The 24,563-nt window shown below is 40.0% G+C and overlaps 1 protein-coding gene across 1 annotated transcript in view; it reads right to left on the bottom strand.

The window, feature by feature from the left end:
* The window catches only part of mgat5 (mannosyl (alpha-1,6-)-glycoprotein beta-1,6-N-acetyl-glucosaminyltransferase), an 83,986-nt gene that overhangs the window by 45,719 nt on the left and 13,704 nt on the right, over positions 1–24,563 (bottom strand). Inside the window, exons 2-3 of the mRNA XM_004066574.4 lie at positions 20,048–20,538; positions 13,298–13,462 (exon numbers count right to left, since the gene is read on the bottom strand). Coding sequence (XP_004066622.1) covers positions 13,298–13,462; positions 20,048–20,288 — 406 coding nt within the window. The 5' untranslated portion in view covers positions 20,289–20,538. The remainder of the gene's footprint in view (positions 1–13,297; positions 13,463–20,047; positions 20,539–24,563) is intronic.

Consider the following 24,563-nt stretch of genomic DNA (forward strand, 5'->3'; position numbering starts at 1 on the left):
ATCTAACCCAGGGGTGGGCAAACTAAAGCCCCGTTTGGTCCGGCCCCCTGAACAATATTAGAAATTTCTTTTATTTTTTTCCAATCTGGCTGCACACTAGGGCTGCACGATATGAAGAAAACTCGCGATATGCGATATCAGTGATTAATATTGCGATAACGATATAATTTGCGGTATATAAACAATTAGCAAAACAACCAAAAACATTATTCCCATTCCATTACAACAGCTTAAAAATTATACTACAAATGACCCTTGTTGACATAGGAGGCGAACATGCAACATAATAGGGCGCCATCCGATTAGTTAACAACGCGAAGGGGTCCATCTGATTGGTCAAATGCAGAAAGGGATTCTTCCAATCCATTAAACACTTCAAGCTGCCATTAGATTGTTTGGCCACATCTAAGGTAACCATTTATTGCAAATTTGCTGTCTTTTGCGATATGCATATTGCACAGCTTGAAATTGCAATAACGATAAATTTGCGGTATATTGTGCAGGCCTACTGCACACGATTGAGACCCACGTAGAATGTGACATTGCTTTTCACCTTTCTACAGTCTGTGCCCTGATCTAAAACCCTCCAACACTCCCAAAAAAATTCTCCAAAAAATAATCAACTAAAACCACAAAAAGTAGGCTAAGCTTGAAGTTAACTGAAAATAACACACTAGACATTCCTCTGACCTGATACCAAACAGACCGTTTACCATTACTGTAATGACGGACAAAATCAACTTAAAGGCTGCTTTATCACATTTGAAATCTCCACCCGTCGCCCGGCTTCCGTTATGCCCATTACTTTGTGGTAACGCATGGCGGGCAGCCAGGCCGGATCACCTTTAGTTGTGACGCAACACTGAAAACCACAAAGAGTGTGCCACCAGTTTAGCCCACAATGACGCACGCAGGTCTAGAAGCAGATGAAACGTCTCTTTTGACCCGTTTTTACTTAATGCCATAAAACAAAAAACAAAAAATCATGCATTTGGAGTCGGGAGGGAGCGGCTTTGAACTCGTCCCTTTTGCTCCCATCATTGCAAACGGATTAACGTTGGGCTTTCATGCCAGCGCTCTTCTGATTCTATAATCTTTTCTGATATCACTATTCATCGACGTCATGGTTACCAACCTTTAAACCAACTTACTGCTTTACAGTGAGGCTATGAGGGAAGCAACAAGTGGAGAAGAAAACAGGAGGAAGGTGGAGGAGATTGTGGAGGTGTTGCTATGAAGTAATTAGCCGCTCCGGCTTCTGTGGGTGGAGGGAGGAGAGGCTCCCTCCTCATGCTTCAGTTTGTTTGGACAGAAATGCTGCAGAGCTGAACATGGTTGAACTTCTCTTTTGCAGTTCCCCTTTTCAGTGTTGTTCTCTCATGTTAGATCGAGTTGTACTCTAAAGCTTACTGACACAATTTGGCTTGAGTTAAAGAGATAAAAATATGGTGCCATGCTGCAAAAAAGAACACAAGGCAAAGCCTCAACAGTAATACAGAAAGCAACCGCTCTCCTCTCATTGATTCAGTCATTTTCAGGTGAAAGAAAATGGGCCTTTTTTTTTTCTATAACCCATGGCTACTTCTAAATTTTCACTCATAGCTTGACTACAATAATCCAGCTTAACCTCTTAATGACCTGGTGTCCACATGTGTGGACTTCACAGGCCAGTGTTTACTAGTGGAAGCAGTTCAAATACTTGCTAATAAAACTGTTAGGCTTCAGGCATATATGGACTGCTAAGGTGTGTGACAAAGTTGATCTTTGCAGCTGTGTCAACTGAAACAGAGTTTCCACATCCTTGACTTTTGGTCAACAATAAAGAAAACAATAACTGGGACCAGGTTTAACTTGGTCCCCAATCGATCGATAATATTAATAAAGCTGTCAACAAGTAATACATCCAATCAAACATGCTAAAGGGTGTTTTACCTGTAAGGGGTACAATTCCTCGAGTAAATAAGACTTTAAAATAAGACTGACTGAGCGGAGAGAGGATGCAGAGGGGGTTTCCAAGGGCAGCAATAGTTGAGGAAACAGTTTTTTAGGGAAAATGGAGAAACTGAATATTTTTTCTTGACGACGAAGAAGGATGAAGACTTCTTTGAGCTTTGAAAGCTTGGTAGTTGTTGAGTAAATGATTGGTGTTTCATCCTTCAAACATCCCCTGATAAGTCTGCCAACCCACCAAATGAGCAGCTAAGAAGCTGTCAAGAGCCACCAGGCAAATCTGAGATTTAATCAAGCAGAAGCTTCTGCTGAAGAAGAGCTAAATCTAAATCCCTTCCTAATCGGAGCGAACTATTTAACCCCCCCCCAAAAAAAAAAAAAAATCACACCCGCGAGGTCCAGCTCAGATTTGTTTCCTCGAAGTAACGGCCTGATTTCCCGACAAATCCTGGGCTGTTGAGTTGTAAAGCTGGGGTCATGACTCAAGCCGTTTCTTCTAACAAGGAAATGTTGCATCTTAAGACGGTGACACAGTTATGTGCACTGGACAAAGCAGCAAAGAGAGAAGCAAACAGACCTTTTTCAAATACTGTTCTTACAATACCAGAAGGGGTTTAAAAGAGCAAACAAAAGTCAAGGCACAGCCTTCTTCAATAAACGCAGCTCATAAGAGCAGGGGTTGTGTTAAAATGATGAAGGAAAAGACGACTGATGTGCAGGAAAAGTGGCACGGAGATGCAATATTTCAAGGGTAAAAACATGTTTGTCTACTGTCACGGCTACAAAACCCAATGCTGGTCATTGGATAGTCCTGAAATAGCACTATCTGAAAGAGTATATGAGATACTACTTACTTTCACCTCTCAAACCCCATGAGGTAATATGACATTTGACAATTGAATAGAGGACGTCTGGTATACGTCAGTATCTTGTTCCCCTTTTACCATCCGTCCCACTCTCTTTGGTTTCATTCTCAGGCTCTAAAACCTCTCAGGGAAAGGCCAAGCGTCAATGCTGTCATTTTTATTTTCAGTGGAGCCAAAGTAAGTGGCTTTATATTCTAAGACCATTTATACCAGATACCTAAAGAAGGATGTGATGTGTGGTGCATTCAGTCTTTTAAAAGCAAAGCCAGACAGTAGAAATCAATTTAACGGTGGAAAAAAATGAGCTTTTGTTCCAAACATCTTTCAATCAATACGCTTAGACTCTTTATTTGATGCACAAGATGTGAGAATCTCGAATGGTAATAAAAAATTTAAGCACAAATGAGCAGTTGCAGAAGCATTTCTTGTATGATAAAAGGTGAAGATAGAATCAAGTTGATGTTAGGCTTCCTGTGGTTAAACTCTGTTCAAATACTGGATTTCCAGATGAACAGCAGATGAAAACATTCTATTAGAGTATGGCTTAGTCTCAACCGCCCTTATGGGCCCGACTGCAGGCAAAAAATGGGCAAACCTGTATAGGTGGCCCGCACCAAATATCAAGTTCATAGACTGCCCTTTGAGCCCGTGGAACAAACATGTTCATGCACATTTTTTTCTATGGGTAAGCTGCTAGCAACAGGTCATAATAAACACTTCTACAACACACAAGGGTATAGTTAGGGTGAAGTAGGTGAGATGTAGGCGTGTCATACAGATTTGTCCTTTTTTGGACTCCCCATCCACCTCTTTTGGACTGTTCGAGTGGGCCATAAGTGCGGTTCACGTCAAACATGCGTGTCGCTTGCGCGCCCAGTACAGGTTCAATGACAACTCAGAGCTAGCTGTAAGGGAAGTTGTGACTGAGAGTGGTGCGGAGGTAGAGCGGTCAACTACTGATCGGAAGGTCTAAGGTTCGGTTTCCGCCCTGCCCACCCATCTGTCGAAGTGTTCTTTGGCAAGACACTGAACCCCATGTTGCACCAGGTGGTTATCGGTTGGTGCCAGAGATGGGCAGCTGAGCCACCATCGGTGTGTGAATGTGTGTGTGACTCTGGGACAGTGAAGCACTTTGGGCCTTCTAAGAAGGTAGTAAGGAGCTATTTAAGCACACGCAATTTAACATTTTTGTTTTACAAATGGCTAGAATGTGGCACAAGGGTACCATACAACAGCATCACGTCATGCGAACGTCATAAGTCTGTGCATCTTACATTAACCTTACAAATACTTCACATCACACTTTTCGGATTCCATTTTTAACGACCCTCAAGGGAACTGCAAGACACACTTGCAGGCCTTGAACCAACCGCTCCTCCCTACGACCCTCCAACCCAACAGCCCGCCACATCTGTACAAGTCAACCCCCATCTGGGGGCATGTGACTACAGCTTTAATAAGACTTTTAAGTTGTTTTTCATTATTTGCAGTAAAAAAAAGTTGAATGATACATTGGGTTCGTTAAAGCTGCTTTAAGGGACAACAGACCAGGAGAGTCCTGTAGACCCAAACGGAACAGAATTCTCAAAAAAAAAAAAAAAAAGTTAATATAGTTTGGATTTCACACTGCACTTTTGAGACTGCACCAAGCAGCTTTGACAGTATCATGTTATGTCAGCTGCTTGTTTGATGATTGCGGAGGGCCCTTTAAAAATAAATCGATCTTACATTGTTGCAACAATGTCGAGTCACGATTAAAAAAAGTAAATAAATTAAGCACAGCTTTATTTGTCTGTAGCCCAACCCACTACCAGTAAGTAGAAAGCAGCATAATCTTATCGTGAAGGGATTCCTCAACCAACTGCCATGTGTTTGGAGCTAGTCTAGATAGAATTGAAACTGTCAGGTCCACACAGCTGTTCTACAGAAAAGTCCTTGAGGCAAAAAATAAAAAAACGTGTTCTAAAAATTCCCCAATCTCACATCTACATATCAGCTTCCTCCTGCTTCCTGTGAGCCGTTTGCCTATAATCAACCCGTCCCTTCTTTCATTTGAGCAATCGGATAGGCCTGCTGTTCCCTCCTGAGTTTTCCAGGAGGACGATGCAGATTCTACAGCAAAAGAGGTGGGAGAACAGAGCACCGCCAGAAACCCCTGATTAGCTTTCATCATTGCACAGCTATGATCATGTTCCCTGGTGGTTTCAAATAATGGTGGAAAGCTGCTGCTTCAGACTTCAGACTTCTAGAAGGCTTAAGACCAACCTCAATAAATTGAAGTGTTTTTATGTATGCATTTGAATGTAATTTAAATTTGCAATTTTTCTTTAACTACAATGTATTTATTTTTTGTATTCATTGCAGTTCCCATTTATTTAACTTTTATTTGTCAAGGAAATGCTTTATGAATATAGTTGGATTTTATTTTGCCAGACTTCGTTAAACCAAAAAACGTATTTAAAATAAAACACGTGAACAAAAGTGTGAAGCCAGCACTTCTGTTTGTAGAAACACATTTCCTCTGCACAGATCACGAGCTGTAGCTTGACGGCAGACGCTGCAGTAAGCTGACGGTTTCAATACCATCACATAAGAAAAATATCTAAATGTGGAAACGGTGTGCTTTAAAGCTGGAGTCGCACTAGAAGAAAAAAAAAACAAAAATGTTATTTTCCAAAGCACGTGCTAAATCCACAATGTGTTTTTGATATTCAATCATCGCTGGAGCCCCAACGAAAACTTTCAACACTAAAGCGATTCGAGACAAAGACACTCAGTCTGCACACATGTTGGACTCAGTTGTGTCTTCCATTCTACTTCTGCCTCCTTCATTAAGTCCAACCTTTGTTTTTGTTCCTCGAAACTGCTCAAGTGGAAATATTTTACATGTACTCCCACAAGTTAGGGGTTGGTTTTCCTAGAAGTACAAAATCTAATCTGGCTATTTGAGGAACAGGAAATTAAAGCAGTCATCTGCATTTGCTTAATTTTAACTGAATAAACCAAAACAAATATTAAGGGGGATTTCAATATGAAAAACAGTTTCTAGTTTGAATTCCGAGTAGTTTTAGTAACTCCTCTTTTTTTTGTGGGTGAATACTTAGTAGAGAATATGATCTACCATTGCAAGATGGCTGGAGTTCATCTCTACTGAGCCTGAAAATCAGAAGAAGCTTGTTGAGGTAGTGCTCTGCCCAAGAGGTTATGGGTTATGATTGTGTTCAACCAGGAGGAGGACCAACTTTTTGAGGTACACAGATTACACTACACTGTATGCAATTGACATAAAACAACTGCTTCTGATGCAGAGAAAAGCAGTTGTGCGTAACGGTGCAGAGCTCCTTTTCCCCGCTTTAGAATCCGTTGGAATGTTGATTACGTTAACAGTTGAAGACTTATGGTAGTTCAAAGAAGAGCGCGAGTTTTAAAGTGAAGGAATTTAATTACAGATATTCGAAATGCAAACTTGACAAATAGGTTGGTTAAAACCAATTTTGGGCTCTTTTAGACCTAAGGAGTAGCCACTCAAGAACTAAAGAGGTCTGATCCACACAAGAATTTGAATCCACAGATTGTTCGCTTCACTTGGCAGGTGAAAAAGCTCACACAAATTTTGCTGAAAACCTAATAAGTAAACCTCGGTCTGCTTGAGACCACAGTCTCTGTTCACTAGCAAAGGAACTTTGGTGTGATTCACTTCAGTCAATGTGCTCCACAAAATGAGACAAAGAGCAGAACCAAACCAAAGGTAGGACATCACTGTAGCGTTGCATGAAAAATATGGAAAATTATTGTTTATTTAAGTCATCGTTTCACTTTCACACTGCACTTTTGAGAGTGAATCAAACGTCTTGCAGTAAAACATGCTTCTGTTTTCGATGAGTTCACCGTTGTGTTAAGCACAGCAAATATAAATATCTATAAAAGACATTGTTGACAACCCATTGATATGCATGGTTCTGTATAAAACAGCAGAACTGGATTCCATGTTACGTATTAAAGACATTCAAATGCTTCTTGATTATTGGAAAACTGCTTTGCCAACATTTTTGTGGTCTTGTGAATCTTTTCCAAATTCTATTTTTATGAAGTGCTACCATGTGAAAACAGGAAGGACACGATAAGATTCTAGCCGACAGACTCCAGCAGCACTCAATAAGATAGACAGTGTCCTCTTTTTTTTTTTTTGCTTGTTTACCGGACTGAATCTGGGGTAGCACATATGGGAGAGATCTCCAGGGTCCTGTATGTAACACACCCCAGTGTACACGTTTTGCTGCCATGGACGCGCTCGTAGCTGCAGCAAATAAACCCATCTGCGTCCGTCACTGCAATAGGAGGTGGAGCCATTCAGTGTGGAGACATCGAAGTGGGTTTTAGCAAATTTTAACCCACATTGTGACAATTATTAGCTTGCATTGATTGCCACAAAGAAAACAGAGTGTTTCATGTTATAATGACAACATTAACTATAAATGCAGTGTTATTTCAGCTCTTTCTGCTGGTTAATAAGAGTAAGGGTTTTCTGTAAATGAAGTAGGTGGGATCTCAGCACCTTCATGCTTAAAGAGGCTGTGGTGTCCTTTGTTCCAATTGATCTGTACTGAGAGTAAAGGGGCCTCGCAGAACGTAATGGCGACAGCTTTGAGCTGAGGTTTCTGTTTGACAATAGGAGCTGGAATAGAAACACTTAAGCTACAATAAATTAGGGGGAAAAAAATACAAACTGCACATACTTTAAATGTTACAACTGCCTTAAAACATTTAATGATTACAAGTGTGTTTGGAAAAAATGGTTCTGCAGACTTTGTTGAATTGAACCAAAAAAAAAAGCGCAGCGCTAACATCCAACACTTTACTAACCTAAAGCTGATCTTCTCTGCATCAGAATCTGTTGGAATTACATAAATTACACAAATGGTTGAAGAGCTACAGCACATAATTTATTTTCCTGTCTGGTGTTGAAGGGTTAGTTCGTCATACTGGATCATCAACAATACAGCGCTGTTACAAAAGCTGCATGTTTGTTGGTGGCGCAAACCAAAACAAATCGTTATCAAATGTACAAAGAAGAAACCTGTTTAAATAATAATAATCGAATGGATATGTCTGCGCTTTTCCAGACATTAAAAGCGCTTTCAATGCGTATCAAATATTAATTTAATCCTCATTCATACTTGGTGATGGTAACCTACTGACCAAGGCGTGGCTGCCAGTACAGCCCCTTTGACAATCCTGGGACATTCACACACATTCAAACACTTGTGGAGCCACTCTGGAGGCATGGAGGGTGAAGTGTCTTGCCTAAAGACACAACAACAGTTGGCTGGTGGGAGTGGGGATCAAACAGCTGATCCTTTGATTATTGGCCGACTAGGGCTGCACGATATGAGGAAAACTGGTGATATTCGATATTAGTGATTAATATTGCGATAACGATAACATTTGCGGTAAAATAACCAAAACATCATACCTTTTTCATTGCAACAGTTTCAAAATTACACTCCAAATGACCCTCGTCGACATAGGAGGCAAACATCTAACATAAAGGGCTCCATCTGATTGGTCAACAACGTGAAGGGGTCCATCTAATTGGTGTAATGCATAAATGGATTTATTTGATTTGTTGAATACTTCAAGCTGCCATAAGATTGTTTTAGCACATTTAAGTTAACCATTTATTGCAATTTTCGGTGTCTTTTGCGGTATGCATATTGCACTGCTTGATATCGCGATAACGATAAATTTGCGGTATATAGTGCTGGCCTTTGGTACAGTCAGGGGAAACACGCCCGTCCTTGTATGGACTATAATTTTTTATGACAAATTATAGTCCATGTTCAAGCAAGAGACTTTTTTTGAACTTTTCCTTGACTTCAATTACTAAAGATTGGTGCTTTGAGCTTTCTTTTTTTTCACTTCAAATCTTTTCCTCTTTGGGTTTTTCAGGAATTATTGTGAACCACACCAGGATTCAAAACCCAAACTTAGATGGACCATTCAACTTTTTTGTTTGTATCAAAGTTCGGATTAATTTTCACACCGCTTTGAACGAAGCGCCGATCCAAAGAAACAAACTCTGGTGTGGAACGCACAAGACTTCCTGTTGAAAGTCGAGATAACAGAAGATAAGACAAACTGGATCCAGTTCCTTTTGCAAAGTTAGAAAGTATTTTAGTGCTAGCTTTAGTCTTGGTCGCCATTGGTTACAGCTAAAACAAACTGAGGTGAGTTCAGGGCAGAAAGAGAACAGAGTTCACAGAAAAAGAAGGAAGCATTTCACACCCTCACTGATGACAAACAAAACAAGCAGGCCACATTTTTGTGAGATAACTACTCACAGGACAAAGACAGCGACCCACATGTACACAGAAGCTGCAGATACAAGAGTGAATTGGCAAAAGCTTTAGATACACGTCAGCATAAAACGCAGTGGGAAGCTCAGACACGATTATGTAACTCTTGATAAACTGGTCCATGAACTGCTGGTTGTTTGAGAGGCGACCTTTCAAACAGTTTAGTTTGACCTCCAGTTCAACTTGTGTCCCTTTTCCCACCGAGCGGGTCAAAGCCTGAGCGCCATTCCTGACCCAGGCGGCACCCATAATTCTTAGAATATGGGGCCGCTTACTGGTTTAACAACCAACCAACACCTGCCAACATCTGGGTTGGAGTACAGTGAGAAAGTATTTGCGCAGCTCCAGGAGCTAACAGCCTTTTTTAATGAGGATCCAGCTCCCACACTCCTCGGTACCTCCCACGTTTCTGGTCTTTAAAATTGTTGACGAAATGTCTTTACCTCTTTACTGGTGTTTTTTTTTGTTGTTGTTTGTCTGTTGTTTAATTAGCAGAACATAAAAAAAGGCACAGAAGACAGAAGCAGATGTAAAACCTATGAAAAGTCTATAACATTTTAGCCTACCACTGTTTTTCCTGAACCATGCCAGAACACAAAGACACTATTAGAATCAAATTCCTCTCAACTGAGCTGCCTGAAGTCCTTTCAGTAAAGGTCATCCGTTTCTAAAACAAGGATCTTTTTAGACATATGGAGAAACTGCTGATGGATTACCACACTGGAGGCATCCATTTTACCACAGAAAAGGTGGGCCTACATTTCAATTAGTTAACTTGCTTCATTGGAGATACTAGTGAATGATGGAGCAACTCTACAGTCAAATGAAAGCCTATTCGGTGTTAGAAAAAAATAGAATGAGATCAAACTGGTTTTGTCTCGTGTGGTTAGTATGGGTGCGTGTTGTTTATTTTGACGAGAACTTTGAAAACAAGTTTCCGGAAATTTCTCAGATTTGATCTCTATTAAGTATTGTAAAGTTATTGAAGCAAACATTTGTTTGCTATAAATCTTTATGCCAAAATCTGAATTTTCTTGCGTCTGTGCACCTTCAAAATGCTTTTAATTACATCATCTAGTTTACCAAGTTAATAATAATCAAATAAACTTTGTAAATTAGTTTGAGGTAGCTAAAATGCTAAATGCTTAACCGTTTTTACAAATGTAGTTTGAGTTGCTATTTTTTTTTTGCAGTAATTGTAAAACAATGTTTTAAATAAATGTCATTTTACTAATAATTTAATTCTGTTTCATGGTTTTGAGACTTGACCCAGAACACTTTGAATCAGAGGATATTATTTCCTAATAAGGCCAGTTTATTATCAAAGCCGTTGGAAAAGTATAAACAAAACTGAAAACGGGTGCAGAATTTGAAAAAAATTAACACGGCTAAAAACATGGAAGAATATTGTGTTGGTTTTGGGATATGCACATTTAATGTAGCAAAAAGATTCAAACACTTAATCAAACCTCTAAAGATTTACATGGTTTTTCCATTCATTTACTTAAAAAAAACTCATTTTAAGACTCCAACATAACTTCAAATAACAGAAAATCTTATTGAAATCAATTTTTTTTAATCACAACAGGTGTAGTTTTGACAGAGCGGCAGCTATACTGTTTTTATTTCCCCCAACAAAGTTACAAAAGTCAATCCGATGGATATGTTTGGAGCTGAAAGGACAAATATAATTTTTTCGTTAATTTAAGGTTTAAAATTGTCGCATTTGGACCACCAAGAACCCGAAAAAGCAAAGTGCCTGAGATTTGTTCCAACTTTTGATTCTGCTACATTTAGATTAAACTTCTTGTAAATCAGGCCAAAAACATGTTGGGGAGCTCAGCTCTCGGCCTGCAACAGACAGAAGAAGGCTGAAAAGGATCGGCGTGGAAACCGTGAAGTCCCAGTTCTGCAGCTCAGCTCCATCTTGATAGCAGCTCCATAAAGGACGGGCGTGTTTCCCCTGACTGTACCGATTCTTATCTGTGTAATTGGTTTCCAGTCAGGGAGGAGCTGGGCTGCAGAAAGGTGGCGGCACTGCCAGCTGCCCGCTCCAAGACAGGAGACGCGCTCCAAAAGACAGCGTGGAGTGCTCGGGCCTTCAGATGGCTGCCAAAAGAGGCGGCAGCCCGAGCTGCATTCAGGACCCCAACCTCTTTGAGAGTACAGCTCCAGGACTCAGCACGAGATTTATACAAGATTATTAACTCGCTTCTGTTCACAAAATGCCAACTGTCCATAACAGTAAATACTTGGAATGATTAAAAGCCACCAATAGACCAGAATAAAGAAAAGGGAAGGATGACCAACACATATAGGTACACCAATAGAGAAATCAGCCTATGATAGGAGAGAGAAAATATTGTACGTCCCTTTTTTACACTCATAATCTAAAAAAAAAATCCCAAAAGAGCTTTCACTGCTATGCTTTTTACTCCCCAGCTAACCATCACCACTTCCTGTTTCCTTCAAACAAAGTGAGAGAGGCGACATGAATCTCTGTGACAATAACAGTTGTTTTCATGTGACATTTACAGTAAAATGTCTGGTATTTTGCAATTTCTCACCTTAATCCTCACCTCAAACAGAATAAATCCATCTCTTCTTAAGAAAAAAGTACAGTTTTGCCTGTTTATTAAATAAAAATACACATTAAACATTTTTTTTTAATGGGAATAATTCTTAAGGAGAAAGCAGGCAGAAAAATAAAAGAGGACTTTCTGGGTCATGCAGAAGGCCTTTCTGAACGCCGTCCAAACACGCCGATTCCACAGGGCTACCGCAGTGACCGCAAATTTGTACCAGTGGTTCTGAACCGCCATCTGCAGAGCATGCCAACAAACAGCCACAACTGCATTTCTTTGTGTCAGCCAACGGCCGTGTTCTGAATATCAAGTAAATAAGAACAACAGTATCACGCTTTTACATTGCTAATCTGCTTAGTTTCTCCCCAGTAGTACGGCACAGAAAAGCTGCTGCTGCTGCTAAAGGACTCGCTTTCAGATGATTCGATGCAGTCATGTGCAACGTTTGGTCTGCGTCTTTAATTTCAAAATGGTTGTAAAAGGTTTAGCGCTGACAACACAACTTTCAGCTTTTTTATTTTCAGTTGATATTCTACAGATTTGATGCGGTCCTTCAGGGTTGTCATAGTAACGATTGATGACTATCATACTGTGGTTGAAATCAGGTTATTTCGTCTCAATTGCCTCTTGGAAAGTTGTTCCAGAAGCTGTTCAGCTCTCTGTTGTGTTTCTGAAGTGGTTTTAACTCCGTCTTGATAAGTCACTTTTTTAAACTGTCAATATTCTTCCTTGTTGGTTTTGTGGTTTTTTAATAAACAAGAAAACTCTACAAAATAGGGTCTGAACTCCTGCTCTGGATTATTTTATCAGCAGATGCAATTTACCCTCCTAAATACTAAAGGAGTTAGTATGTACCTATATGTTTTTGTAAATAAAGGTAATTTTTCTTCTCAGATAAACCTAGAAGACATTTGATCACCTACTATTTTTGGTCAACAAAGAATAAAAGATTGGAAACCAAAGTTAAAGTACAAATCCCAACGTAACTTGGGTTTGAATGCACTTAAGATTGTTGTGCTTTTCAAGAAGGACAAATTCCAATCTTGACGTCCTCTACATGTATTAATGCATTAACTGTTTAACCTGACTGTTAAACACCCAGAAATACACAACTTTTCAAACTTGCCGCAGAAAATACCAGAGATGTTGCCAGCGACTGTAAAATAAGACGAGATCAAAATAGGGTCTCCCTCCTTGACCATTCAACGCAATTAACGCAATTCTAGAAGAGTCTGACAGAGGAAAGCAGTTTTGCGTTCATATGCAGACATTTACTCCTGTAGCAAATGGTTGCATAATGGTGCAAAACTGCTTTTCTCCGCTTCGGAATCAGGTGAAATTAACGCTAATGGCGTTGAAAAGTCACGGTAGTTCAAAATACAGGAGCTAAAATTCTGGGAAAAAATATAAAAAAAGGGGTTCAAGTCTAGTTCCAAAAAAAAAAAGTACCTCTTTTTTGAGACATGAAGCCATTTCTGTTTAATGGTGTACAACAACAAAGCATGACCATAAACACAGCGAGTAGAATTGTGCGCCTTACCAGCCACATTGACCTTTTCTGCGTTGGAGGATCCCGGAGTGGCCGTGCTTGTGCCGTTGGTCAGGTTGCCCCCTGTGCCGTTGAAAATGTTGTCCACCTTGGACTCCAGTCTGCCCAGCCTCAGCATGATATTATCCAGCAGCACAGCCAGGGTCTTCTTCAAATCTGCAAGCAGGCAATAACAGCTGTCCTTATTTCTATCCCAATCACATAAAAAGGTCAGTTTAGGTCACTGAAAGTGACGTGTTAAACGCAGAACGTTTACCCCCTAGTTTAGTGGGTTTGCACATCTCTTTGCAGGCCTGATGTGTTAAATCCACGACTGCGAGAGTCTAAACCCAAAGGAAAATTAAGAAAAACATGACTGAGTCTGTATAGGATCAGCACTGGTAGGTCTGGTAACACTAGTCAAAACTTGATCCATGTCTGATCAAACATGCATGGAAGCAAGGCTCTTCTGCACATATAAAGGACAAAAAGTATCTCTGTTCATGGGTATGTGAAGAACAGCTGATGGATGAAGAAAAATCTTCATACTAGGGGTATATATTGTGAAAAGCTCACAGTGTCGGCGCTACGATGGCATTCTTTGGCCTTTTTCCCTGTGGTATTTGTCAAAATGTTTTTACCTGCAGCAGCTGCTGCCATGACATTCAAACAGAAATGCTAAACTCCTTAATGCTGCATGGCTAATGACAGAAAATGGGAGCTAATGTGTTGGTTTTGGCTGCTAAGAGCTATGTGATACCCTAAAAATACTTAAAAAGAAAAATACAACAGACTAAAAATTCATCCACAGATTTAATCTCTTACCGTTGGACAGCAATTACTCCTAGTCTATTGTCATTCGGCAAACCAGTGAAGGTGGAAAATGTGTTAATCTCTTTTATGCACAACTGGAATCTGAGATGATGGTGAAAGAGCGGTGCTGCTTTAGTTTTTTTTTTTTTTTTATCATTTTCTATTATGACAGTAAAAAATTAAGCTAAGTACTGATTGGTTGGGTTTTTGGCCCTTAAACACCGGAGCTTTAGCTCCAGTGTTAAGCTGTTTATATAAATACTGTGCAAACTACGGAGGTTAATAAATAAGTTTGGGGCAGAACTAACGTTTATTTTCTGTTTCTTCTATCCCTATTTTTCAGTTGCACATTTGTGTCTGCCACATGTTCTTGTAGTAATGTTTTTTAAGTGATCATGTTCTTTGCACTAGTTTGTCGTTCATTAATGTGAGTTGTAAAGCTGTTTTATCTTCTTCTCGCATGATACTAGTGTGTGTTCTAGAAGTTCAATTCACAAGTTTAAACACAAGTTTAGCTTGTAAGTAGTTTGAATCAAATGAATAAATAAAAAATCTCTGGACTTTGATTTACTTCCAGGATCCAAGCTCGATTTTCCAATTTGAAGACACCATGATAGTAAGCTTGTAGCGCTCAGTAGTTAGAGTCTTAAGCAATGTTCACATCGCCCCCTACAACACGCGTTCAAGCAACCACTTCCACTGAAAAATCTATGTAAACGGGGTAAATGCACATTTTTGGGCTTTTGCATTTAAAACTCCCACATTTACGCGTAGCTACTCAGTTTTCTACGATAATTTTTTTTGAGCTCTTCTTTCAATACGCGCGGCAACTGGACACGCTTTGAAATGAAACCAGGTTAATCTTTGACCAATCAGGTACTTGGATTTGGTAATGACGTATAGATGCCGTAGCTTTTAACTCACGGAAGTAAACATTGCTTGAAAATTGAACATTGAGCAGAAATTAATAATCGTGGTCTTTGCTCGGCCAGAATTCTATGACCCCAAGTCTTTTGGATATCCTGCGAGAGATAAAGCCTGGAGCAAGTTTCGTAAAATTTGTTCATTTCGCACCAAGCCTCTTCCAACTGTAGGTGGCAGACATGCGCTAGCAAACAGTAGAGAAAGAAGAAGAAGAAGAATTCCCTCCCTGCTAGTCCAATGTGAACACTATGGGCTAAATGCCCGTTCAAAAAACCAATTTTTAGCATTACATGTCTGGTGTGTCCGTAGCTTAAAATTATTTATTGCAAAATTACTGCAAAAAGCAAGCGGACCAAAAGGCCAGCAACTAGTGAAATCAAGAAGATAAAAAAAAAAACACTTGGCTAATTATATGACATGACATTCATTAAGATCCAGCAGAAACAGCTACCCGAGCTTAATGCATTAGTTTCAGTTAGCTACACACACAAAAAAGCGTTTTCAGGTTTTAATCCTGAAAGATTGTTTTTGACAGACATTTAACTAAAATAATAACAAAAAAGGTCTGTATTTGAAAATCTGTGATAAAAGTAATAAACCCTAATATGCAGAAACATTTACCAAAAACTCTACAAACTAAATAAATAAAAAAGCATCAAAATCAATTAATTTAAAGCCCAAACTGTCTGATCTGATTCATTTACTACAGCAAATCTAAACCACATTTCTGTTCTGCTGAATTATTCTACTAATGTGGAATAAAAGCAGAAAAGCTGCTTTCTAAAATAATCAGTAGACCGGTCTGCATTAATTTAGGCATTAACTGCAGCCCTACATGCGTGATTAGAGGAACAGCTCTACGTGACAGTCAGGTTCCTACGATAAGACATGGTTCGATATCATGGAAGTGGTTTGGTTCATTCAAGTTCCTCAAACCACAGTATCAAAATAACTAGCACGACTGTGGCAACCACAATTTTTTCATTGCTTGGAGCAAAAGCACAAGGATTTGGCTGTAAGAGGAAGTAGGAGCTGTAATAATCCTAAGGCCAAAAGCTAACAAATACTTTAAATGTGTAAAATAAAAACCACATCCACAGTACCATAACCTAATAAATAAAGATCTCCACAAATAATGCATCAAGACTCAGCGGCCAAACATTTTTGCCTCTAGAAATTCAGTCAAACTGAACCACAGCCAATCTGTACCTACTTATTTGTGATTAAATCATGCACTTTTATTTCTGCATTGATGATATTAATTCAAAAAGAAGAGCTTTTATGAAGAAAATATCTTGAATACACAAAAACAAAGATCCTTCCAGCAGGAAGAGATTTAATTACACTGTTCATGGTGTTTCTGCCAAACACTAAACTGATTTGATTTTAATTTACGAGCAAACACTGTCGGTTAATTATTTCCATCCAGAACCACTTTTGTTTACCAATTAGAGAATCTAGTGTTTAATATAGAACTTTTATCAATAAAACGTCACATTTTTAGATAGAACATTTTTTAAATAAAATGTTTTGACTGAAAAAAATACAAGAATTTGTCTTAAAATCCAATTGTTTCCTATTTCTACATGAACAATTTGATTATAGATTTGTTTTTTAATGTTCTGAATCCATTTTGGAATTATATCCTCATTCTGATGCCAAAGTGTTTAATTAGTGAAGCCGATTTTTATATGTGGATGAATGTTTTTTTATTTTTGAGTAGTCATATGGACAATAAAAGCAATGTTCCTTCTTTGCTTCCAATGCGGTTCTCCTGATTTTCTTGTGTCATGGTTGCTGTGCTGTTGCATTATCTTTATTCATTTATTTATTTTGTGTTTTTGTGATGCTTAGTTCCTGTTACTTGCTGCAGAACCCCAGTACAGATTGTGCAAAAAGAGTTCTTAAGAAAATAGGTTAGGTTGAACTTTTTGTGGGGAGTCTTCGTGCGCTAATGGAGCGGGACACTAAATCCACTACTACTAAAACAGAAAATAGGTTTTGCTGTAGGATCTAACAGAAAGGAACTCCACATGAAAACAGTTTCAGGGTATTTTTCCCACGTCTCCCATGACAGCAGCTTCTGCATCTTTCAATATAATAAAGCAGAAACACACGCGCCCTTCCGACCCGTGAGAGGACAAAGAGGATTAGATCAGCAGTATATGTAAGCTCATGGTACACCACTCTTAATTCTGATATCTGCAGCGAAGAGCACGAAGCCCACAATGGGAGCTGACCTGCGCGTTGGCCCGGCGTGGACTTAGAGGGGCCGAACCAGTCTGGTTTCAGTAAAAAAGACTTTTGGGACAAAGCAAAGAGGTCCCTAGGATCACTAACCAGGATCGAGATTCGTTTGCATGCAGCTCAATGCAAAACTGTAACAAACACAGAGACGTCGCTAGTGCTGTTTTTTTTTTCCTTTGCATCCTCCCGTATCTCATTTAGGTTTCCCAGAGAGCTGCTTTAATCTTTAAAAGCTTTAATGCATCATGTTGTTTCCCTGGGAATTAGAAAACAATCAATTCCAATCTCAGGTTCCCACAGAAGCCTCTCATAGGGTTGCACGGCCGGGGTATTGCCACACAAATACTTCATCGATCTGGTTTCTGGACCTTACAGTATTTCATTGTGCTGCAGCTATATTTACATTCAATCTTCCAGAGCGTCTCTTTCCATCGTGTGAGTTCAGGAAGAACCATTAAACCCAGTTAAAGATGTAAATAGTGGGACATAAATGTTACTTTTATGCCACAAGATTTCCATGTTTTATCCTTCACCATAAGAAGGATCTGGATCTGGATAACAGATCTTTACCCTTGTTAAAAAAGCTAGCTAGTTATCCTAAATTGTTCAGTTTGACTTTAAGATTGAAGCTCTTTTTTAAGATTAAAGTAACTAGCCAATTTAAGCGTGTGAGCACTGGGTGGCTTGTTGTCATGTAAATGGTCCGAATTCTTCATGTCAGCTTTGCACCGATATGTACGACGGAGTTTTAGGGCCACGGTGAGGAAAAAAAATTCTGTCCACCGTGGCGAGATTAAAGTCGTCATGTCGACTTTAATCTCGTCATGACGAGAAAAAAAGAAAGAAAAAAAAACGACGAGAAAAAAAAAAAAATCGACACAAAGTTTCGAGAAAAACTCGTCTTGTCGAGATAAAAGTCTAAATAAAGTTTCGACATTAAGGTCGCAATGTTGCGCGAGAGAAAAAAAACTCGTAAATTTACGAGATTATTGTGGAAGTGAGCATGCAGAGCAGCAGGTGAACGCCGTGCAGCAGCAGAGCAGACCGACTCAACTTTGTTGAACAGGTAATCTGAATGTTCATTGATAACGTTCCAAATGTCTGGAGGCTCATTTGTTTGATTTACGATTCATTAAAGTTTTATTTATTGATGGTTGGTTTGCAGGATCTCTGCAGCCCGATGAAGCCATCGGGTGTCCTTGCAGCTGTTTGCTTGAATCCTTTCTTCCTCCACCAAAGACAAGATCTCTATGTTTGTGTGATTCTTCCGTCTGAGGAGGAGAAGCACTTTTTGCCTTTTTCAACGTTGTAATGCTAATGTAACAGACTATTTTCATTCATCTTTGTTTTTTAATTGATCAAACGGGTCGCTTCATCTGCAGCAGTGCGCGTATGTAACACTGTTTACTTCCGCATTGGTGTTAGGATGACAGATTCATGACGTAATGTGACAGATGAACTTCAGGGTTTGTGAATGAAAAGGAGAATAAAGGCTGCAGCGGTCCTCTACACCCAAACGTGTCTCCGCGCTCCTTATTTTACACATGAAAGTCCGCTTTACTGACGCCGAACCCCGGAAAGACTGCTACACGGGAAATAATCTGATTTTGAGTCATCAAAAGGCTCAGAATCTCTTTGTTTTAAACCTATAATCCGGAAATAAAGCTTCACAAAAGGCTCCACATATTTCATCTTCAAACTAGGCTCCGATAAACAGACAACTTCGGTGTTTTCTCCTTGTTAATCTATGAATTTTTTCCCGTAAATTTACGAATTTTTATCTCCCAAAAAATTACTTTTTTTTGGGTGGCCATAAAACTCTGTCGTAAACTCTTAAATACAAAGCCACTAGCTCACTAACATTAGCCATAACACTGAATACTCCTGAAAGACTCAGCTTCACTTCTCTCGCGCAACATTGCGATTTTAATCTCGAAACTTTATTTCGACTTTTATCTCGACACGACAAGTTTTTTCTCGAAACTTTGTGTCGAGTTTTTTCTCGTCATTTTTTTGTCGAGTTTTTTCTCGTCATGACGAGATTAAAGTCGACATGACGACTTTAATCTCGTCATGTTGGCCTGAATTTTTTTTCCTCACCGTGGCCCTAAAACTCCGTCGTAGATATGCAACACATTCTTAAAGTTAAGAGTTGCATAATGAAGCAAAGCTGCTTTATTGTGGATCGTAAAAGGGGAGGAAAGCTGAAATTGCGTTACTTGTGCAAGCAGCTGTTTAAGGGGTATTAAGGGGTTAAAAAAAAAAGTTAGCAAAAACCAGTCAAGTCAACAAACGACCACAAAGTGGTGCGTAATGTGGCTCGATTTCACCACAAAAAGAAACAGCTTCTGTTCCTGCATTTTATTTCCATTACAACTGATAGGTCTGTTTTAGTTAAGCAAGGGGCGTGGCTTTATTTGATTGAAAGGTGACGGTCAAGCTTAGCCTTCTCTGATAGCTAGTTTGTTTTACAGTTTGCTTATTTCAAAAACCAAACTAGATTAAAATGTTGTAGCTTGTGAGTAAGTGGAGTCAGATCGAACAAATTCAGGGTGATGAGAAGCAATGGTAAAACTACAAAACAATGAAGCAGGTCTACAGGGTGTTGTATAAAATCTACGATGCAAAAGACACATGCAAAGGCTGATTTACAACCTTCATAGTAATAAAGTTGTAGGTCTCAAACTGTCTGCCGAACGCTGCTGTTCTCGTCGGAAAATAATCAGAAAGTCTACAAGTTAACATTCGAGCTGCATAAAAAGGCAGTGGAAGACTCACCATAGGCCGTCATGGTCCCAACGTATGGACCATCCATGACGCTTTGGTTCTCCTCTGCCAGCGCTTTGATGTAGCGCTTGCTGAGGTCCAGAATCTGCTGCCGCAGCACGGCGCTGCTCTCGTGGCTGGCCCGCTGCTGGATGGTGAAGTGCAGCAGCATCATGCCCCAGATGAACCCGAAGCTGACTAGGAATAAGCCCAGCTTCTGTGACGACAGCTTCCACAGGAAGACCGACGCCATGCTGAGCGTCCAGGGAGCGGGACGGATTGATGTGACTGATTTAACCAAGGGGAGCGGAGGAAGAGGAGGTGGGGAGGAGGACTGGGGGAGGATCAGGACAGCAGGGGAGGCATGGCTCCGTAGTCGTCCTAGCTGCTTTGGTTGTCGGGCGCTGGCGTACAGCTCATTTGCCTCACCGGCTGGACTTCCTCCTGTAGCTCATTCTGGTCACTCAGTGGCATCTCAGAGGGCCGATCCCGCCTGCTGCATCCTGGAAGGAGGAATTAGAGCTTAGCTGAGCACAGATAATGAGGGAGTTCCCTCAGGCAGAGCCGCATGCACTGAACATGATTACAACAAAAGCACAGATAAATGAGTCAGCGCCCGAAATGTTTCAGCGCCCAACTCGATAACCCGCAGATCCAAATTACAGCTCATGCTATTCAAATATAATCTAATAGAAAATAGGATTTCACTGCTATTGAGGGGACACTGCTCAGGAAAGCAATGAAAAAACTAACATAGCAGCTCCATGGCTGAGAGCCACACAGAACCGAACCGCTAGAACAACCTCAGCGTTCTTCTGCTTTGATATTTCAGGAAAACATCCAGCAAACGACCTTCTGGATGAAACGAGACAGTTATTCCAGCAAGACTGAATGATGAATGCGCCCACAGTGTTTTCCAGACGCTCCGGGAAAGCAAACGCCAATTTATTCTCGTTGAAGATCAAAATTTCAGGAGGTAAAATGAAATTGATGAGGCGTATTAGTCAAGCTTCACTGCGGTTATCCAGAATAAGCAATCCTTTTTTTTAAGTATCCAATAAATCTCTTGTTTTATCCAAGCAAAAAGACAAAAATGAAAGGAGTCGGCTGTGGAAGCCAAAACAGTGAAATGTTGTTGTTTATGAATAAAATATCATTTATTTGCACATAAAACAACAAACCTTTGGTAGACGACGAACTGCAAAAACACCAAAATCAAATCAACATTGAAAATCTGTGTTTAAACAAACTGTAATGAAATGTAGGCAAGATAAGAAGAGTGTAAAAGCAAATCATATTGAAATAAAAGCTAAAGTAGAAATAAACGCCAACACATCTCATCGACTTAGAGTGGAAATCATTATCTTAAATCACCATCAACTCTTTTTTTAACTAGATAAAACCCAGAGAGATTTATTGCCATCTTTTAATTCATGATAAATGTGGCTTTAAGCAAGTTTAACGGGCTGAACTTGTCGTCAAATATATCCACCAGAGCTGCTAAAAGCTCAGTGTGACAACACCAGTAGACGTTCAAAACAGGTTCATGATGGAAACATTAGTCTTTGTTTACCATACGTCGTTTGTTATTTGCTAGACAGCGTTGCAGTGAGTAAGATCAGCAATCCCTGGCTTCTAAGAAAACAATCAGCTAACGCAGCAGAAAAAACTAAAGCATTTGTGGAAGCGTTTGACCCGAGTGTTTACATGTTTATGGAATCCTGGCAGCAGATATATGAGCCCTGAAGGCAGCGTGGAGCACAGTTCCTTCAGCTTTACTCTAACCTGGATTCTCTCTGGTGTCAAAAGCAGCATAGGATTAAAGACCCAAATGGGTTTTTAACATTTTCCTGTGGCATTTTTCTTATGTTGGAGGATATATATTAAGAAAAAAATCCAATTTCTGAGTATTTTTTATTCAAATCGTCGTGAATTAGGAGCAACTGTTGGAAAAAAGGGCTTTTTTGTGACGTAAAATACTAAATCCTGGGCGGGCCCTGCTCCGCTCCGATGCATCCACTTGTAGACTAGTAGATTCATGCACGTCTTCGTTTTCCTCGTCTAAGCTGGGGAAGGTACCATAACCATTCGGCCAGGAACAGCCGTTCGGGGACGACTGGTGCTGACGTCACATTATGTGATTGGCTGTCCGTTGGTCCGATGACATATCTGATAGTGATTGGTCTGAACACATTACAATACTACCATAGAAGAAGATATTATGCGGTCCGTTGTAAACAAACTGAGATCCGACATGGAGCGAAATTATCTTCTAAACGAGCTTTTATTATTGTTATGATTATTATTAAGTGCATTTGTATTTGAACGGACTGCTGCCCGAACCCTTTTCCGGACCACATATTATAAAAAAGCACCTTCCCTCCCTGCAAACATGAAGCCATGAGACTCAAGCTGCTCTGATCAGAGACACGGTTCGCTTGTGTGGAGCAACCGGTTCATTCTAACTGCTACAGACCTTTTTACAAAGTGGGTTGTGGCAAAAGATCTCTTTAAAAACCACAAAGAATAATGTCAGACACAACTTATGAGGGAAAAGAACTTTATGTTACAAAAGGAAACGTGAAATGAAATGACAAACGCTATGTAGTTTGTCCAAATAGGGCTACCGTAGTGTGACGTTATCCTCAGTCCAAAGGACCCCGAACGGTTATTGCAGGCCGAATGGTTATGGTACTTACACTGGCATATAGCTCAAAACTGTACTGTTGTTATTCTGACAAATAGAATGAATGAAAAGGAGTTGTTTATTTCTCAATTCATTTTTACTACTTTCATTGCCCCAGTAATTATAGGTTGGGGGTGTGAGGTAAGCTAGTGTGAGACAGTGACAGAGTGCTCTCAGCAACGGGGAGGGGGGTGGCTCTTTGCCGACACTCCCACCCACAACTCAGGCAAATTTCTAGTGAATTACTACCACTCTGTAGAAACTATGTCCTAGATTTCTACTAGAAATGGCATTATCATCACAAAAAGACCCCTGGGACCACATTGAAAATAGATGAAAATGTGATGGGACTTAAATTAAAAGTGCAAATGCTTTAGCAGGAAACAGAAGCATAAAACCCCAGTTTCTACCCAAACATGTTGAATGTTGACTGAAGAGACAAATTTAACCAGGTCGGGTTTGTGTTGTGAGCCAGTGTTTTAACAGAAACATTCTGTTAACAAACCAATTGCAAATAATCCCATATTCAGTCTGGAAACCTGGAGCATTCGACTGCAGTATGAGGCACTCATGCTCGCTTTTGTTTCTGCTGCTTGAGCTCAACAGTGCAAGTAACAAAGGCTGGCTTTGAGAAGCGCAAAAACAAAAAAAAAGTACTCATGAGACAGAGTGGGGCAGCCCCGCAGCACCTCTGAAGCTGTTAAATAGCTCAACAAGTCTTAACTGACAACCTCTGGGCAATCCATGCAAAGCTTATTAAACGTCTGCAGCTGCAGGCATAAAGTGATCACAACCAGCAAAAGAAGAAGAAGAAAAAAGAAATCGCGCCACCGCGCCAAAAGGAAAGGATCTTCTCTCATCTGCATTCAGCGGATGTGGCTGTAAATGAGGGTAAGTGTGGGGAGGGGACATCTTGGTTTGCAGCTTTTGCTCTTCACAAACTGGCTCTAACCAGGTCAGTCCGCAGCTCATTGATGTATACCTTATAAGTGCAAAACCACATACACACAAAAAAAAACAGTGAGAGACATCGAAAGATAACGCCACACTAACACCTCTCTTCATCTTGCATCCGTCAGATTCATAAATAGGTCAGGGGCGACTGCAAGCAGCTTCCAACTGGAGACTGGAGCTGCTTTTATACACATCATGGCTGCTCAAATAAAGGCATGCGTTCAGCCTGTGTGGACCAAAGAGCTCCTTCCACTCTTTATCGCTGTGTGCGCACGATACGATGTGAAAAAAAAAAAAAGAGCCACCAGAGAGCTCTGGTCTGAACCCACACCCCAATACGACTGCTAGGAGGATTTAACAACCTTTGTTTGGTTTATTCCCTAAAAGTAACTAAGGTAAAGACAGAAAAGGATGAAACTGAATGACATTAATAAAGAAAATCATCGTGATTGGCTCTTACAAGAGACTGAGAAAGCAGAAAATCGTGAATGAATGCGAGAAAAACGGGTGAACGGTGAGCGACTTCTTCTATGATAGAAAACTCTAAACGTAATTCGCCAATAGAAAATCAGACATACACAAAGCAAGACATGAAAACCACCAAATTGTGACCAGTGGTAGGTAATGAAAAGTACAGTATAAACTGGTAGAGATGGCCATACCCACCATGGGCTTTCTAACTCTTTATAATATCCCAATCTTTGCACAAAAAAGAAAAAAGCTATAAGCACTAAGCTTCATCTATCGGCCTACCCTCAAGCACTCCCAGATGGAAATGCCTAATGAAAATGTCACAGGGATTATGGGTGAACGATGACACTGCATCTCTGTCAGAAATATAATAATATTGGGCTTAAAGATCCTTCTACCACAGTCCTGATCCAGAAG

The sequence above is a fragment of the Oryzias latipes genome, chromosome 2 (assembly GCF_002234675.1).
Source record: "Oryzias latipes chromosome 2, ASM223467v1".
NCBI classification, from domain to species: domain Eukaryota; kingdom Metazoa; phylum Chordata; class Actinopteri; order Beloniformes; family Adrianichthyidae; genus Oryzias; species Oryzias latipes.